We start from the raw sequence: 19611 nt of genomic DNA, 5'->3' as shown, positions 1-19611 counted from the left end.
TTCCGTTGTCCTCAAATCAAACAAAATCTGTAATTATGTAGAACTTATATCATAACACAAAATGACACATCAGCTGATGGAGCCGCTTACAGACTGACTCCCAACACCCACGACTCTGTCTGCAAAGTCTCTAACATCAAACCAGAAATCAGAACATACATATACTCTGACTCGGCAACACTCCAGGAGGAAATGGAGCTCGCCAATCTGCTGGATCATCTTCTGACAAAATCTTCTACTCTTCTGGGTGTACCTGCGTGGCATGAAACGCAGCCCCTGAAGAAAGGGGGTCAGTACGGAATATGTACTGAGTATGTAAAGCATGGGATACAGAAAACAGAAACATAACCGGAACAACGGTACAAAAGCAAGTACAGAAAATGAGTAAATCTTCCAGAGTATCAGAATACTTACTTTCCAAATACAGATCATGTGTACTGACCTCATATGTCATCATATACATATACACATAACAGATCCCGGCCCTCCAGTGAGGGACACGGTGGATGGACCTATTATGTATGCTGACATCATATATCACATATGCATTCAACAGAACCCGGCCCTCCAGTAAAGGACGCGGTGAACAGAATCATCAATGTACGTAGACATCATGTATCATATATACATATAACAGAACCCGGCCCTCTGGTAAGGGACGTGGTGAACAGAGTCATCAATGCATGTCAGAATCATATATCATATGTGCAGATAACAGATCCCAGCCCTCTATTGCGAGACGCGGTGGACAGAATCATCATATGCCATCCTGGCCGCCATCCCACATCATCAGAACAGATATACATATAACAGAACCCGGCTCGCAAGGGAGAGGGACGCGGTGAACAATGCAGAGAAAGGCGCACGATAACAGAACCTGGCCCGGGACGCAGTGAATAACGTACTGAGGCTTGCACGAACAGAGTCGTGAGAAACCATATGCACATAAGTCAAGACTCGATAGATACGTACACTTACCGACGTTTGAAGGATCATAAACACGTTTCGAGTCAATCGGAGTTAGTATATAAAAGTTACGGACATCTTTACCACAGAACTTTTACGAACGTTTCAAAGCAAATCCAATATCATTTACAAAAGTTAGGGACATTAAAACTTACAGAACCCTTTCAGAAACAAAACTTTTTATACTCATCTCATTATTCAATCATATACTAAGCTCGATCATATCAGACATACTTATAACAGAAGTGAATCAGAATCGTAGACAACCTCGGAAACATATCAAACAGAGTTTCGGAATCACAGATACATATCAAAACCTTATGAAGTAGCTTATTCATTTATTAATCATACAATAGACTCAACCATACGAAACATGCTCATGACAAAAGAGAATAAGCCTCATAATCAAACTCGGAATCAAAGAGTAGAATTACCCCGAGGTGCGTGTTATGTCATACCTTACGTAGCTCTAGGACATGCCAAAAGAAAGAAGGGGTAAGCCTTACATACCTGTCCCACGACCAACTAGCTACGCTTATTCGCCCAAACTTGCTAATCTACATTCAAGGGAATTGACATAATCATTAGATTCATCGACATATACTCATCTTAGTCTTTCAAATGAATTCATTTATATTCTACCGAAATTTCGGCAGCATTTCCCCTGTAAATACAACATCCCCGAGATTCTAACTCGGTCAAGTTTATCAACAACAATCCGAGAATTTAACTCGGCCAAATCATCAACAACATTGCCAACAATCATACTAACAACTTCAACAGTCAATCCCAAAACATATTCTAACATCAACAACTCTTGTCACGCAATTCACGACATTTCATTTATCCAATTTAATCACATATTTTCAAGCTAACACCAATGATCCCACATTCAAGTATTAATCAAAAATCTTTCTAACATGATTCAAGAATACTTCTAACAATTCACATAATATTCCAACAACCCAATCAACATATTACATCACCCAAAACCCTCCGAATGCAAAAAAAACCACAATCCATTTCCTTCTTCCCAATCCATGAACTAAATCAACATTTCACATGCTAACAACATTATTTTCCATAAATACAAAAAGTAATATTATAGTCCTATTAGCTTCTAAAATGACTTTCCAACACTTATAACTTCAACTTGAATCATTAATCCTTCATTTGCATTATAGAATCCACAACAACACAACTAACATACTAAGTAAAATTAATTCATCTTCCCTATACAACACAACACACACATACGGCCAAGCTCTACACCACACGGCCACCACTCCAACACACTAAATTCATGGTTTTCATTCATTTCACATCATGGAATCCACAACGCAACAATCAAACTACTAAATAAAATCATTTCATCTTCTCTACACAACACACCCTATTCGGCCAAGACATACATATACATATCTCATGAATTTTATCCATTTCTACACACTACAACATACACAACCATTCATAACATATAAAAGGAAATTAATTCTTACCTTTTTCCCTTGATTTCTCCTTTATCTAGAATTATGAACTTGCAACAAATAGTGGTTCTCTTGCTCCAACAATTATACCACGTTAAAGAGGACCGTCAAACTAGTAGGAATGCTAGAAGAAAATATTTTTTTTGGATCAAATTTGGAGGCTTCAAATTTTTCTCTCTTTTTTTTTCCATGGCCGAATGGCCTTTCTCTTTGCCCATCTCCAAGCTTCTTCTATTTTCCAAGTTTTAAGAATGAAAAATGTGACCAAATAATCATCTTTTGGGAAATATATATTAGGCCTCCATGTGGCCTTGGGCCACCCCACATGGCCGGCCACCTTGGGCCCAAATTAGTCAAGCCCACTTTCTTTTCCCCACCTTTTTTTTTTGTTTTGTAATTCATGAAAATTTATTTTTCAAATTCCAAATTTGCCCTTAGCCTTCCGCAATGTTTTTATGAGCCATCTTGCGAATTTTCCTTTTTGCCCTTAGCCTTCCTCAATATTTCCATACTAGTAAACAACTTGTTCATTGAAATAATTTTGGAAAATGGTCTTGCCTTTGACTTTTCATAATTATCTCTAATTATCTGAACGTACAAAATACGGGTTATAACAGAAATGATAATGGTTCTTGTTTCTCCAAAGACTATCTTCACGTTTCTAGGGACCTTCTAAAGGGTTGAAATGCTTGAAGAAATATTTTTTTGATCAACACACAAAGAGCTCAAAATTCAGCCCCTTGGCCGAGAGCCCCCTTCTCTCCCTCTCTAGGTTTTCTATTTTTGTTGTGAAGTTGAAATGAATGTAATGGCTGATTTCTTAGTCATCATTTGGTTAAACTATGATGCCTACAAGTTGGACACATGCTCCACTCATGACATTGAGCCACTCAATTAATTTTAAACTTAAGTTCAACTTCTTTTCTCTACACCTTTCGGCCAAGCCTCACTTTTGTTCCCTCCCTTTTAATTGTTTACAATGTAATTGCATGTGTAGTGGATGAATCATTATTCAAATGCATGTTGGTATGTCTTCCATAAGGTTCCCATGTGAACCTTTGTCCATTGTAATCATACAAGGATGAATTGTCCATATTTAAATGTATAATGATTCTTCCAACTTGTATGCCTTCATAAAATAATGCATGCCTTCATAAAATAATGCATGCCTCACCTTTTTCTCCCCCAATTTTCAGCCACCTTGGCCGAATATCACACTTGTTTTTCTTCCAATTTAGTTGCCCACAATATAATGAAAGTGTAGTTGATGAATCAACATTTAAATGCATATTTGTATGTCTTCCATAATAGCCTTATTTTAGATGACTTTGAGTCATCTTTAGGCATTGCACGTTACATGTTCATCTTGGCTCATTGTTGCCACTAATTTTTACTTAACACCACAATTAAGTAGTTCCTAATCTCCAATAACATTTTTATACTAAGTAAAATTTATAACCGATTAGTTCTAGTTTAGAAATTAAAAATCCGAGGTTTCTATCTCACGTCAATTCCTTCGCGAATAACTCGACGTATAAAATACGGGGTCTAACAGCCTTAATGATACTCCTAAATTCAAACTAGAATAATTCATGACCTAATGAAAATTGGGCAGCATTTCCCCTACTTCGTCAACTTCCACCATATCACAAAACAACTCCCAACAACCACAATAATATCCGCAATATCATAATCAAGTATTCACATTCGATTTAGCCTTCAAAATTCATCCTTGTGTTCAACTTATGCTAGCAACTTCATACCCATTTTAACACATTTTCATATAATGCTTCTTCATCACCATTATTACTTTTCACATCAATATTATACCCATATTATACTAAGAATCATAACTCAAGTTAGCTTACTACTCAAAAACCTCATAAAAAACTACATTTAGAACTCATCTTCCACTTTTCATTCTACCCAAGTTGTTCAACAAATAAACATTCTTGATAATATGTAATAATCATGAAAACTAACCTTTTATCTCATAGGAATGAGCTTTGGAGCAAGCTATCAACTTATATGAAAACCCTAGCTTCAATATCCAAAGAATTTTTGGAGTTTATTAACCCTAGCAAGACCTCTAGCACATGGGTATCTTGATTCTGGCTTATTGATATTTAATATCTCTTGGATTTTGGCTTTGATTAGTTTATGGAGTGGAAGAGAGGGTTTTTAGAGAGCCTTTGGATCTGGTTTGGTAAAGTAATATGTCCAAATGAAGTGGAAAGAATTTTATAAAGCGGAACTTAAACTCCCGTAGGGCAATTCTGCGCCCATTTTGACGGGCCATATAAATTCCTATGGACCGACAAAATTGTCCGTAGAACTGCCCAGTCAAATATTGGTCACTGTGACCATTTGACACTGGGCTGTGTCAATTTGACAAACCGCAGAATTTTCTGCGGGGTGTCAAAATTCCTGCGGGCCGTCAAATGGTCCGCAGAAATTTTCTGCTCAGATAGTCTATCGTAGAATGGCCATGACTTTTTACTCAGACGTCACATTGACGAGCGGTTTGTTGCGTTGGAAACTAGACTCGATGAACTTCAATTTGGATAAAAATAAAAACATCAAAACTCCTCATATTCTAGGAGATATGCCCCCACCAATTTGGACCAAATTCTGTCCGAAAATTTTGCCAAGTTTTACCAAAGTTCCCACAAACTCCATTCCTTTTTTGTTTGTTCTTAAATACTTCCATAGCTCATTTCATGGGCTTAAACCCCCATAACCATAATATGGGAACATGTAATCTCATATATCCTAAGGTAACTCCCGTTTCCGCGATTTGGACAACTAACGCCTAACGAATCTCAACGAACAAAACTACGAGGTGTAATAGAAGTAAACTGAACATTATGAGTAAGGACAGGGCCCTGACATACCTATAATCATACATATCTACACATGACTAAGCACAGCTCCAGGATGAGGTGGAACTTGCCAATCCCAGCTGACGTCCAAGCATCCTAGCTATACACTTAACCTGCCAAACAATCTGGGGCTACGGGCATGAACGCAATGTCCCCAAGCAAAAGGACATCAGTACGGACAATGTACTGAGTATGTAAGGTGGTAACAAGTCATAATCATAACTTAACTTAGGAGAGAAGAAATCACAATTTAACTCAACACCTGCAGCCTTCACTGGAAGAAACATAAATGTGTACGCGAAGTCTCAACACAATCTTTAAGTAAATAATCCAATCCAACACACATGTCGCTTCCGAAATGTTAACAGAATGGTCCCTTCGGACAGCCGCTTCCGGCTAGCATCACAATAGTCCCTTCGAACGGCCGCTTCAGGCATAATAATGATGGCCCCTTCAGGCAGCCGCTTCCGGCTTCATAATGATGGCCCCTTCGGGCAACCGCTTCCGACTTCATAATGATGGCCCCTTCGGGCAGCCGCTTCCGGCTTAATAATGATGGCCCCTTCGGGCAGCCGCTTCCAGCTTAATATCACAATCATGTCAACACAAACTCAATCAATAAGTATCAATTTCAATCATATCATAAGTTACTAATCCATTCATCACAATCCAGTTATTAGCCTTAGGCTTTCATAAAAGTTATCAAATTTGTATCTCACTAGACTCAGGAGGACACACTTCCTGGTTTGAGGGTAGAATTGTTATGAAATTCTTACTACCTATATTCTACTCAATTTCATCTCATCGCCTTACCCAAAGAATAAATGATCATATCAATACAAAGGGATGATACTATGGAATGTAAACATCAATCGTAAATGAAATGAAGTAGTAAAATCTCGCACCCCCTTCGGAGTGGTTTTGAAAATCAAACTTTATGTTTCCTTTAGTATAAAACTCATTTCCTCGAAATCGTTAGTAGAACCATATACACAACTCAACTTGGCACCTTATGGGTGTTCCCTTCGGAACAGAATAGGAGTACAATAACAATAAGCCATCACAAGAAGCATTTAGACCTTACTTGTCTAAGAATGGAATCATATGGGGTACATGTAGAATGAATGACAACAAGGATCATGCCAAAAGAAGGAAGGTTTGCCTTACATACCTGGAAGCTTACATTTCACTTTCCAACTTACTTTTTGCCTTGAAATCTACGTAAGATCATTCATAGTCTCGTAATTTACATATAAAACCATTCATACTATTGTTAGCCCCGTTGTTATATACTTATCCTAAGCCTCCAAATAAATCTTTCTAGAATCTGCCGAAATTTCGGCAGCATCTCCCCTGTTTATATGTCTAGCCCAAAATCTCAATTCAGCAACCAATAACAACAAAAACAATACCAACATCAACAACAATATTATCAACACCAAAATATTCCTTAAACATCCCACACGATGTTTTATCCAATTTCTCGACCCATAAATTCCTTGTACGCTCATTTAGTAACCTTTCCTCTATAGATAAGCTTAAATCAATACTAATAAGGAAAGATTCATACCTTTCACCCGCTAGAATTGCAATATCTTTGATTACCATCTTGAATCCAAGCCAAGTTTCGCCGCAATTCGATATTATAATTGCAACTATGTGTTGTCCGAACTTAAATTCGGGGATTTCACTTAATTTGCATTAAAATTTAGTGGACGGAAGTTGGGAGAGTTTTCTAGAGAATTTGGGAAATATTTGGAATGTTCATGGCTGCAAAAAAAATGAGGTTTAGGATCAGATTTGATCCTTAAATAGTGGGTCAAATTCGGGTCGGGTCACTATAGCAGTACTGTAGCGGCTCCTGTTACTGTAGCAGTGTTTCTGCTCTGTCAGCCTAACTTGTAACATCCATAATTTTCCACTTCGATGTCGTATCGTCGAGCGGTTTGTTGCGCTGGATACTAGACACGACGAACTTTATTTTAGGCTTTTACTTTGCTTCAAAACACCTCATCTACTAAAAGATATTCTTTCTCCAAGTTGGGCCAAATTTACCCTCATATTCTCTTCCAAGTTCCAACAAATTTAATTTCCTTAATTCACTTGCCCTTCAATCCTTCCATAGCTTACTATATGCACTTAAACCCTTATAACCATAAGTTAAACTCACATACCTCCTGAATGGTAACTCGAATCTCAACATACGAAACTACGGGGTGTAACAGTTGTGACAGAGTGGTAGTGCTATATTATAGGGGAAGCTCTGGCGAAATTTTCGTAGAATTCCCAAGAACTTAACATTCGAGGTCGAATGTTTTTAAAGGGGGGAAGAACGTTACACCTCGGAGAATTTCACGACGTCATACGGTAGATAGACTAATGCAATGTGAGAAGTATATGATGTCTCTATAAGTGAGAAGTAGTATTTAATGGTTCTAATTAAGATTCCAAAGACGTTTTAAGCAAGAGAAGAAAGTTCATTAAGACAGGCGAAGTATACATTGTGTTTCAGAAGAGTTTTGTAAAGTACTGAGCTAATGATGAATTAGTAATGTCTTGAGGAAGATTTATGATGCCCCTTAGATTGCTAATGAAGTGTTAAACGAGTGCTAAGATGGTTCCATAAGGATTGGAGATCAACGAAGCGACGAGAGCAAGATCGGAGAAAAGGTGGATTATACGACCATTTATACGGTCCGTATAATATTATACGGTTCGTATAATGGTTCGTATAACCGTTACAGTGAAGGTCCATAACTGATGGAGTTACACGGTCACTTATACGGACCGTATAATACTTCGAAGATGAACCTGTTCCCATGCAATAGTCAAGAATTCTTGACGGTATCGAGCTGGAACAACCTATTCTTCCTGAATATCCCAATTTAAGGCTAAAGAATTTCCTGCCGCTACCATATAGTATTCATCTCTACCTGGTGATAAATAAAGCATCCGTAACCCGGTTGACCTCTCAGAAATTTCATAAAAAGGGCTTTCTATAGATCCCCAATGACCAATCCTCGCATGAATTGCAAAGGATCCAATAAGTCCAACATGTAAAACGGGTCAGATTTTTCCCAGTTATAAATATAAGACCCCACGTTATTATTTTCATTTTCTAACTTCTCCACTTCTCTCCAAGTCTCTAGAATATTCTACACACTTCATCTACAAGAATTCAAGGGAGATCAAAGATCAATATCATAAATTCAAGGGAATCAAGTGTAAGAATGCTAGCTAGGGTTGCTTGAAGTCAAGAAACCTCTTTGGATTGAAGCTAGGGTTTTTCTCAAGTGAAGTATTTTCATCCAAAGGCTATTCCTACACTATCAAAGGTAAGTTTTATGATCAATTCATGTTATTTAGAGTATTGAGAGGTTAAAGACTTGGATTATAGAAGAAAATTGAAAATGGGTTACAAGTATGAGAATAGTGACGTTTTTGAGTAGTAGCTTCATACGAATCATGATTCTTTATATGTTACGAGTATAGTTATGTTATAAACGATATTAAGAGTATGGAAGAAACATTATATGAGGATGAAGGTAATGTTGTATTATGACCATGGATATGGATTCCCTTGAAATGGAAGTAGGAGAATTGAATAATGTATGGTTGATGAAGATTGTTGAGTATGATATTATGAATATTGTTATTGACATTTGGGAGTTGATATATGATATGGAGAAAGTTGTATAAACAAATAAGATGCTGCCCAATTTTCTCTAGCTTTAGTTCAAGCATGCTCATGTTATCGATTATGTAATATTAGTACGAACTCTCTTGAAGGTAGAAATGTGAATATTGGAGGGGAACGTTCAGGTGATAAAGTAGCTAAACGAAAAGGTATGTAAGGCTAGTACCTTCTTCTAAGGCATGACTCCTATGACATGAATTCTCCTATCTCTCCATGACTTTCTTACATTCCAGAAAATGTTGATAAAGAGCTTCTCATAAGATAAAGATAAGAGATATGTCACGAATATGGTAATGATGACGATGAGTCTAAGTCTAAAGATCCTAAAGCTCATGACATGATGTCTCCACGAAGCTAATGCCCCTTATGCTACTCTTTGATATTATTCATTGTTGCTAGACTCACCTTATGATGCTAGTCCTTTCAAGGTGAGGTATGATGATTACGATTACTCCATAATGGAATCGGAGGTTCTCGACCTTACATCACCCCGATATAGTTATAGATTATCCTTGAGTTCTAATACATGTTTTATGATAAATGTATGATGATGATAAGATCACACCGTGCCTAGATGGTCGGACATGTCACCGTGAAGGCGGGCTGCATACGATTCCACCGTGCCTAGATGGCCGGACATGTCACCGCTAATGCGGGCTGCTTATGATTACACCGTGCCTAGAAGGTCGAACATGACACCACTAGTGGGCGGCGTACGATGGTTACCCGGACGCGGGTTAACGATGATGGTATATGTGATATGTATAACATGCGCTTTCTCGTAAAGGTTAAGCAGGTTGTATCTTTACTTCATGTCCCATTATTTCTCTATTATGTTAGAATTATTATTCATGCCTTACATACTCAGTACAATGTTCGTACTGACGTCCTCTCTTTTTGGACGCTGTGTTCATGCCCACAGGTAGACAGGGAGACGGCGCAGATCCGTAGGAGCTTATCAACGGATTTATAGGAGCACTCCACTATTCCGAAGGTGCTACTTATGATCACATTCTTTTGTGTATATATAGATTTTGGGCACGACGGGATCCTGTCCCGTCCTTATGTTTAGTACTCCAGTAGAGGCTCATAGATGCGTACGCGCGGGTAGTAGAAGTCCCATGATGACCTCATTGTATATTATATATCATTTTGATAGCCGAGAGGCTTATGTATGTGAATGTAGATATGCTCTTGGAAATGATATTAGTTTTTCCTATGGCTATATGTGTGAAAATAGTAAATGAATGCAGGATAAGCATGATGAGCAGTAGAATGAGTGGTGCTCGGTAGCTAGCTCCGGGTATCCGTCATAGCCCTAGCCGGGTCGTGACACTTACTCAATAAATGTGGAGAGAGATTACAGTGGTGAAAAATAAAGTAGTATTAAATTGAGATCAAGGAATAAATAAAGATAGTTTAGTCAAATTATCATTTTAATTAATGTTTTCTTAAGGGGCATGGAAAAAAAAACATGACAAGTACAATTTCCCGGATGGAGTACTACATATGTATGAGGCTTGAACTGTTTAAACAAAGGGTGAATAACCTATATATACATAAGAATATGGTATATTTACAAAATATGATGATACTTTTTAGTTTATAAAACATATCATAGATTTCTTACAAAATATATACAAATTTTTTGCAAGTTATTTAAAAAAAAAATCTAAAAAATGATTTCTTTAGAAAATATTTTAATATTAATTTTTTTTTTAATTTCGCTTAGGACTTAAAAAAAAATCACTCAAAATTTTGTGTATGAAAGCTTTATGAAAAATGTACTAAATGTGTATATCCCGCTCAAGGTTTAAAAAGTTCGCTCAAAATTTAGTGTATGAACAAATTTATGAAATGTGTATATCTCGTTCAAAGCTTAAAAATTCTGCTCAAATTTTTGTGTATGAAAATGGTATGAAATATGTATATCTCGTTCAAAGCTTATAATTACGCTCACATTTTTTGTGTATAAAGTCTATGTTAGGTTTCTGAAAACTAGTACAACTACAACAACATTGTATACAACTTTCATACAATATCAAGGTTTAAAAAATTCGCTCATAATTTTGTGTATGAAAACTGTATTAAAATTTTTGCTCACAATTTTGTATATGAAAACTGTATAAAAAATTTCGCTCACATACATTTCATACACAAAAACTTGAGCGAATCTTTTAAGCATTGAGCAAAAAAAAAAATCTTTTAAAAAAAATTAAAAGTTATGAAAGATGAAGATCTGTTATATTTTGTAAATTTATTGTTATGCTTTGTAAATAAGAAAAAGTATCGTTATGGTTTGTATTATAGAGTCTTAAAATAGTAATGTTATATCGTTTTCCCTTAAAGGGAACCAAGGCCCAATTATCATTACTTCAGCACAATAAATAAATTAAACTTTTGAGGTAGTTATTTCATTAAAATTAATACCCTAATTTTCATTTTTTTTTTTTTTTGTTTCAATCGAGTCATGATTCTATTGCCACTATCAAGAGATACATTTGAAGGAGGACTAGACCTTGCCTTCTTGAGTATATTGAGATATTGGTAATCAAGCCAATTCTATGAGCAAAAAATTGGTACATACGAGTGGCAATAGAGTTGTTACTTCAAGGTGGATCATAAATGATAGCACCATGATACTTCAAGATGCCATCTATCAGTGTTAAGAAGCCTTTGATCTCTCTTGGTAAGGTATTATAGTTAGTGTAGATACAAGTATTTCCAGTTGAGTGGCTTAAAGATGCTAACTTGTCAACAACTTTGTTAGCCTCCCTAAAATAGTGATTGGTGGTGACTTGGTTGTGCTCCGTCAAAACTTTGATCTTGTTGACAATATCTTCAATTCTCAGGGGCTTTGCCAATTACCTTGTATGTAGTTATGTAGCAATAGGGACTCAATTCACTAGCAATCATGTTGAAACCATTTTGAGTGAACAATTTAAGATCAAACAAAAAAGCAGCAGCCTCTGCTAGGTTACTGTTTCCTCTTCCCAGTGGTAAACAAAAGGCCAAGATAAATTTTCCATCTTTATCCCTCACCACACCACCTCCTCCACAGATCCCTTCAATACAAGAACCATCTATATTAAGTTTTAGAAAGGGCTGCTGAGGTTTACTCCATGCTACTGCAATAGAAGTAGTCTCCATCAATTTCAATTCCATCATTTGAGCTAAACCATACCAACTATCAGGGATTGGATAATTAGGGAACTGAAGTTTTGTGAGTTAGACGATGTTGAGATTTATGAGAGTGGTGGTTCTACAAATTGAGAGAGTTTCATCATCATATTTATCACCACATCTAGCTCTCCATAACTCCCAAAGAACAATAGGAGGCATGATTCTCAAAATGAAAGAAGCTATAGAGTTTTTGCATTTGAAGTTCCAGATTGCATATAGAGTGTTTCTGAGGGATGAACTCCTATAATTGATGCCCAACCCTCCAACATAGTGTTTCCATATCTCTTGAGCAGAATGACCAAAGTAGAATATATGTTCAGTTGTTTCTCCTGTAGGTCTTCTATGCTATATTGATTCCAAGTCTTGCCACTCTGTCTTCAGTAGGTACCCTGTTATGAGTAGCTTTCCATGCTAGAAAATTCATTTTATAGGGCACTTTAGGAAGCCATAATCTTGAATCAAATTGAGATATAGGTCTTCTTTGTCTTAATAGTTCCCAAGCAGTAGCAATGCTGAATTTCCCACTATCTGTGCAAGTCCAAAAAGGAATATCATCATTGTTTAGAGAGATGGAAATGTCTTGATTAATAATAGCCTCTTTGGTTGCTTATGATAACTGATAATCTAGGCTATTCCAATACCAATGAACATCTCTAAATACCTCATTTACCTTTATGGCTGGCATTGATATCATCAATAAGGATATAAAGGGGGCCAAGGCTTGACCAATTGTCAAACTAGAAACTTAGCTCACCTTTACCAACTCTCCACCAGATATTCTCTTCAATTGTGTGTCTCAGCTCACACATGGATTTCCAGCTGTGAGAAATACCAGGTCCATTTGTGCGTTGATGGGATGAACAGTACCACAATACTTAGCTTTGAGGAATTGAGACCACAGGCAATTAGCAGTCCTGAACTTCCACCAGTATTTGACAGTAAAGGCTTTGCAAATATCATTCATGCTTCTGAAATTAGATCCACCCTCTTGGTAAGGGAAACAAAGCTTATTCCATGCAACCTAATGGTGTTTGTCACCAATTGCATTGCCTGACCAGAAGAATCTGGCTATGTAAGTTTCCAATATTTCAATAGTGCCTTTTGGTGGATGGCAGTGGCAAGAGTAAGCACAGTAAGGGCCTTTAGAACATGCCTTATAAGAATTGTCCTTCCACCAATAGGTAAGAACTTGAGGTTGCAACCCTTGATCTTATTGACCATTTTATTGATCATGTCTGAATAGTAAGAAATCAGTTTCTTGCCAGGATATAGGGGACAACTAAGGTATTTCATTGGAAGGTTGTCATATGTCATCTCTAATATAGTTCCAACACTTCTGATGGATCTTTGGGTAGTGTTGGAAAACATCGAGTAACAACTCTTATCTCTATTGATGAGTTGACCAGAGACACTTTCATATGTGGCCAAGGTTCTCAGAATAAGTTGAAGGGAAGGTTTATGGCTACTACAGAAGATAATGGTATCATTTGCAAATGAAATGTGATTTATAGTAGGGCCTTGATTACAGATAAAGAAGCCTTGGAATCTTGGGTTGTTCTGAAGATCATTTAGCATTTGTGAGAGAAGTTCAGCTGTAAGGACAAATAAGGAAGGGGATAGGGGATCCCCTTGCCTTAATCCCCTTCCAGACTTGAAGAAAGCTTGTCTGCTCCCATTTACAACTAATGAATACCAGTTGTTGGAGATATACCTGTAGATAAGCTCAATCCATTTTTCAGAAAAAACAATTTGTCTCAACATGAAGCATAGGAATGGCCAAGACTCTATCATATGCCTTGGCCGTATCAAGCTTGATCACTACATTCTTACCCTTTTTTGGTTTAGCAATATCAGTAATGATCTCTTGGGCAAGAAAAATGTTATCAGAAATGGCCCTGCCCTTTACAAAACCACTCTGGTTGGGGCTAATAATATTTGGAAGAACCTTGATTAGCCTGGCAATAATTTTAGAAGAAACATTGCACAATTTTATAGGTCTGAAATGTTTGAATTCTTGAGGGGATTCTACTTTGGGTAGCAGAACAATGCAAGTGTGAGTGAAGAATTTTGGTAGTAGCACCTTGAAAAAAGCAGACCACTTCTCTATATAGGTCATCCGCAATTATGTTCCAAGCAGCTTGGTAGAATTTTCCATTAAGTCCATCTGGACCTGGAGCACTGTCAGAATCAAGTGAGAACACATTGTCTTTAATCTCTAGAAGGGTAGGATCTGCATTGAGCCCAACATTGTCCTCATCAGTGATGGATCTTCTTACTACTTCAAGAACGTTGTGGTCTTCAGTAGTATTCTTGGGACTGAATAGGTGTTCATAGAATTTAACTACAACATCACCTACATCTTTATTGCCTTCTACCCAATCTCCATTTATATCTTTAATTTTCTGGATAGTAAGTCTCTTCCTTTTGTTCTTCAGGGTTCCATGGAAAAAAGCAATATTAGCATCACCTTCTTGCAACCATTTCACCCTTGCTTTTTGTCTAAGCACACTGTCTTGAAGCTTAAGGAATTTGGTATAATCAGCTTTGGCTCGAGATAGGTTCATTCTATTAGAAGGGTTGTTGTTATTAAAAGAGTTTTCCTCAAGCTTTCTAATGGTAGTTTCCAACCTCTTTGGTTCTTCATTAATATCTCCAAAGGCTCTCCTAGACCAAGTACTGAGGGATTTACATACTCTCTTGAGTTTCTGATATAGTATAAACAAAGGATCACCTATGACCAAACCTGAGCGGTTTTGTTGAACCAATCTAAGAAAGTCATCATGTTCAACCCAAATATTCAGGAATTTGAAGTAACTAATATAATCAGTATTCTCCTTTTTGCAAGTAATCAACAGAAGGGCATGGTCAGAGCATGATCTTGAGAGATGAGTGATAGTAGTGCCCCCAAATTGGTCAAACCATTGGCTATTGTAAACCAGCCTATCTAGTCTTTTCCAAATTGTGTTAGGGGGATCTCTATTATCACACCATGTAAACATTTAACCTATATATCCCCCATATTGAAGGTCACAATCTGAGAGACACTATAGAAAGTCCATGCTTTCATTAAAACTGTATGGTCTTCCTCCTACTATTTCTTCTACAGATGTAATGACATTGAAGTCACCAACCACACCCCAAGGTCCATTGATGTTGTCGGCAATATTTCTCAGATCATCCCACTGACTATTTCTTGATTGTACATCACACTTAGCATATACCACTGAGAGGTGAAATGATATAAGGCCACCAACTTCCTTGATCAGCACTAGCACCTGTTGTTCTTTATCATCTAGAATTTGAATATCATAATCAGAAAACAAGAAAATCCAGATTTTATTATTGGAGTTGAAGAAGCAATGTTTGTATCTGAGCTTCCTTTTGAACTTTTCAATTTTCCTTGAACTAACCATAGATTCTTGGAGGAACATATAGGGAAGTTTATATTGTTGTTTAAGAAGGTTGAGTTTTTCTGCAGCTCCTTGAGATCCCATCCCCCCAATATTCCATGATATTGTATTAATCATCGATATAATTGGAAAGGGGAATAGTTTGTCATTGTTGTTGATTTCTGCCTCATCAAAAATAGTGGTGAAGATTCCTCCTGGATTAGGGGAGTAATCACTTTTTGGAGACAAGTTGTTGTAGAATGTGACATGTTGTTGTATTTTCACAGAGTTGGTTCTATCATGCACTTCAATTGAGGGACACAACTGATTCTTGTTGTTCTCATCATCGGATTTAGAAGAGCCAAAATATTTTGATAATTTCTCCATCACCATATCAATCTCATTATCCTTGTATGCAGTATCCTGACACCTGGCTCTAGAATCAGTAGCCATATTATATCTTGCAATTCCATTTCCTTTTCCTTCCTACCAGTGAAAAGAGCAGGATTCAGCCCAAATAACAGGCCTTTGCTACACAATGGAAATTCAACAAACTTCACTTCTGGAGTAATAGAAACTCTAGAAGAAAATTTCTTTCCCTTCATGTCTTTATTTCTTGTTGCTCCATTTTGTATTTGGATCACATTTTTGTTGTCACTGATGGCCTTTTGATCTTCCAGTTCAAGATAAGCAGTTTTCTTTCTTTGGACTCTTTTTTTCCTTTCTCTTTGGATCTCCGGGGGGTTAGTACTCTTTTTGGTTACCTTTTTTAAGGATTTGTTCCTCTATACCTACAATCTCCATATTATCATTTGGACTATGATTTGTTGTATCAGTTTCCATATTTTCTTCAGGGATTTGCATATGTGTGATGCCTACTTCTGGTTCCTTGATGTTGATCCCTTCTTTGTGTCCTCTTTGAGTTGTCATGGTAGTGTTAGGGTTGTCTTTCCTGGTCCCTTTCCCTTTCCTCCTTTCTATAATTTGCCAACCCTCATTATCATTTGATTCAAGAGCACCATTCTTCTCCATTGCATTTGGAACTGGAATAGTGGTGTTGTCCTGTTTTGTGTTTGAAGGATTACTAGTTTCAATATGAGTTTGCCCTTGAGATTTACTTGTTCCCTTGTGTTGTTTCCTTTGAAAAAACCATTTCTATTGTTGTTGTCATTTCCTCTAAAAAAACCATTTCTATTGTTGTTGTCATTTCCTCCTTCATATCTCAGTTGCGGGTGAAGAATTCTACATTTCTCATCATTGTGACCCTGCATACTGCAGTAGGTGCAATAGTCAAGAATGGTTTCATAATCTACAGCTTGAGAAATCACTTCCATATAGCCTTCACCATTTCTAATTTCCAGTAAAATTTCACTGATTAGTGGCTTTGTCAAGTCAATTTCAACCTTGACCTTAGTCATCGTTGGTCTATTTTTAGTACTAGTTGCTTTGTTCATAGTCAGAGGTATGCCAATAGGTTCCACAATTCGACAAAGGGCATCCCACACATAATAGTGCTACGGTAGATCTAGAAGATTAATCCAGACAGGAGCCAAATTCCCATTAGCCACCGGTTTGAAATTAGTAGATCAATTATCAATTTTCATACTGTTATTACCTCCCAAGGATATGTAGTTTCTTGGGGATACATTAAGATGATCCTCAAGGTTGTCAAAATCAATGAAAACATGATGCATATCGTACGCCTCAATTTTGATGTTTCCTTTTGCCATAATCACTCTAGCAAACTCCTTCCTAATGATATCAATCAAAGGTCGAATGTGAGAGAAGTTACCAATTATCGTCCATTTACAGGTCTGAGCTGAGAGTTCATTCTCTTCTTCTATGAATATGACCACGGGCTTTCCATTCAGCTTTTCAAACGCACGTGGGAGAATTTGGATTCTTTGTCGCTGATTCTCTCTGCTATCTAGGGCATTAGCATATGAAATTTGAGAGCTTCCCTTATCAACGACATTGTCGATATGTTTTGATGTACCGATTCCCAAATTAGTGAGGCCCCTTAGACTAGATTCTTGTGGTCCATCACATTCTTCCATTTGAGAGATACCTTCGTTTGAGTTGTTACCAGCATTCTGGTGACCCCTTGCAGAGGAAGTAGTTGAGTGAATTTGAGGGTTTTGGGTTTTACGAATTTTCTGCCGAGTGTTGATTTGGGGAGCACGAGTGAGTTGGGTGGGGTGAGAGAGAAGGGGAAAGTTAGTAGTGTCAATTCCATTTGTGAGATTTTCCGATGGGTCTGGCGGAACCCGAAGGTCCACCGTCGGCATTGTTGTCGGAGAAGTTCTGGATCGGAGTAATGTTGAAATTAATGGTAATATTTGCTAGGTAACGGACACTTGGAAGTAGAGAGAAGGTCCTCTCTCACTTACTTTTCTTTACGAAAAATAGGAGTAATGTAAGACACTGTCCTTTATCCCTGAAACGTGTTGCTTTTTATGTTGCGAAGTTTTTCATAAAGTTATTCATTCTCAGCAATTTGTAATTTTGGGGATGAAATTGATTAAGATTGATTTGCAAAATAGAATGAATGATGAGTTTTTGGGTGATTACGTTTTTTTTAATATAAAAAAAAAAATTGGCACATTTCTAATTGAGATATTAAGAATACATTCAATAAATTATATAAAAATCCATCAAGGAGAGTTGTAGTGATGTACTTTATTAACTTGATATGTTTTTGATATTATTATACTGATAATTCATTAGTTTATTTCACTAAATGTGGCATTGCTTATCAAAACAATTGTGTACGTCCTTGTGGTTGTGTGATCCTACCAGCAGAACCCATCACAACCCGCTGATCCAGGAGAAAGTACAAAAAAAGCATATAATAAATATAAAGGGATAATTACGGCATCATACATTCGGCAATCTGACTTATCAATTATGGCCTAACTCTTTATTTATTACCGTGTAAGCCATTATCAACCTATTCGTTGCTTCCGCTATTATTTTTCCTACAAGAGATCAACTCAGAAGAAGATATAGAGCCTGTTTGGATTGGCTTATGCCTATAAGCTGCTTTAGATAAGCTAAGTCGAATGGGCCCAATTATTTTTTTGAGCTTATTTTAAGCACAAAATGACTTTAAGCTGGCCAGCCAAACACTCAAAAAAAACTGAAAACAGCTTATAAGCAACTTATAAGTCAATCCAAACGGGCTCATAATCTACAACTTTCACATTTCATTTGAGACTAATCAACTCTAAAATCATAGACTAAAGTAGGATCAATAACCCATATTTCTGTAGGAATTACTAGACAATTTATATTAGCTCTTCGTTAATCTTTACATTGGCCAATCTTTTATGTTACCATTTTCTCTTTATGTTATCAAGCATATCTCTAGAGTTATGCCATACCTGTGTTTTTCTTCTAAACAAACAACCACATTCCTACTCTTATTACTTTTGTACTTTTGTTGGACAAAAGCAAAATATGTATTCTATTACTATATATATATATAAAGGCAAATTTAGGGGCTTTTGTAGTCCTCACAAGAATTTCCAATTTTTTTTAAATTTTTTAATTAATTACTTTTAGATCCTAATCTTATTTATTTAAGTCAAATTTATTTTTTTTGTTTTCAAGATCTGCTTTTCAAAAGTTATGGAACCCCCTACCTCATTTTTCATATTCTTTGGTTTTCTGTTTGGTGCTCGATATCCGCATTTGAGCACAATTAATCCAGATAATTCGCATTATATCGCGCCCATTCGGGGGAAGCGCTCCCTCCAAAGATTTTTTCCATATCCATGTTCGAACCCCTAACCCCTAATTAAGGAAGGAGCAGCTCCATCCGCTGCACAAGTTAAATTATGTATTTGTCTTAAAAGTTCATTAACTATGTATAGATTATTTATTTTGAACTAAATAACTTCAGAAAATTAGGATACATAACTTATAAATGTCAAATTCTAGCTCCGCATTTGATTTGAAGTAAATAATTTCATCAAAATGAAAGTTAAAATATTAAAAGAGTGGAA

General features: G+C 36.7%; 1 protein-coding gene across 1 annotated transcript; it reads right to left on the bottom strand.

The window, feature by feature from the left end:
- Positions 1–13897: 13897 nt before the first annotated feature.
- Positions 13898–15214, bottom strand: LOC132613011 (uncharacterized). The gene is made up of 3 exons (XM_060327073.1): positions 14296–15214; positions 14046–14240; positions 13898–13926 (listed from the first exon to the last, which is right to left on the bottom strand). Exons 1-3 carry the CDS (start codon positions 15212–15214, stop codon positions 13898–13900), a joined length of 1143 nt encoding a protein of 380 aa, XP_060183056.1.
- Between the last annotated feature and the right edge of the window lie 4397 nt (positions 15215–19611).

This window comes from Lycium barbarum, chromosome 10 (genome assembly GCF_019175385.1).
Source record: "Lycium barbarum isolate Lr01 chromosome 10, ASM1917538v2, whole genome shotgun sequence".
Lineage (NCBI taxonomy): Eukaryota > Viridiplantae > Streptophyta > Magnoliopsida > Solanales > Solanaceae > Lycium > Lycium barbarum.
This window is presented reverse-complemented; position numbering and strand designations above follow the sequence as displayed.

Coding starts and splice junctions, on each gene's coding strand:
- LOC132613011 (XM_060327073.1), bottom strand. CDS start 15,214: ATGTTTACATGGTGTGATAATAGAGATCCCCCTAACACAATTTGGAAA. Junction 14,241..14,295: donor AGTGGTCTGCTTTTTTCAAG/GTGCTACTACCA, acceptor TACCCAAAGTAG/AATCCCCTCAAGAATTCAAA. Junction 13,927..14,045: donor TATTGCTAAACCAAAAAAGG/GTAAGAATGTAG, acceptor GCTTATCTACAG/GTATATCTCCAACAACTGGT.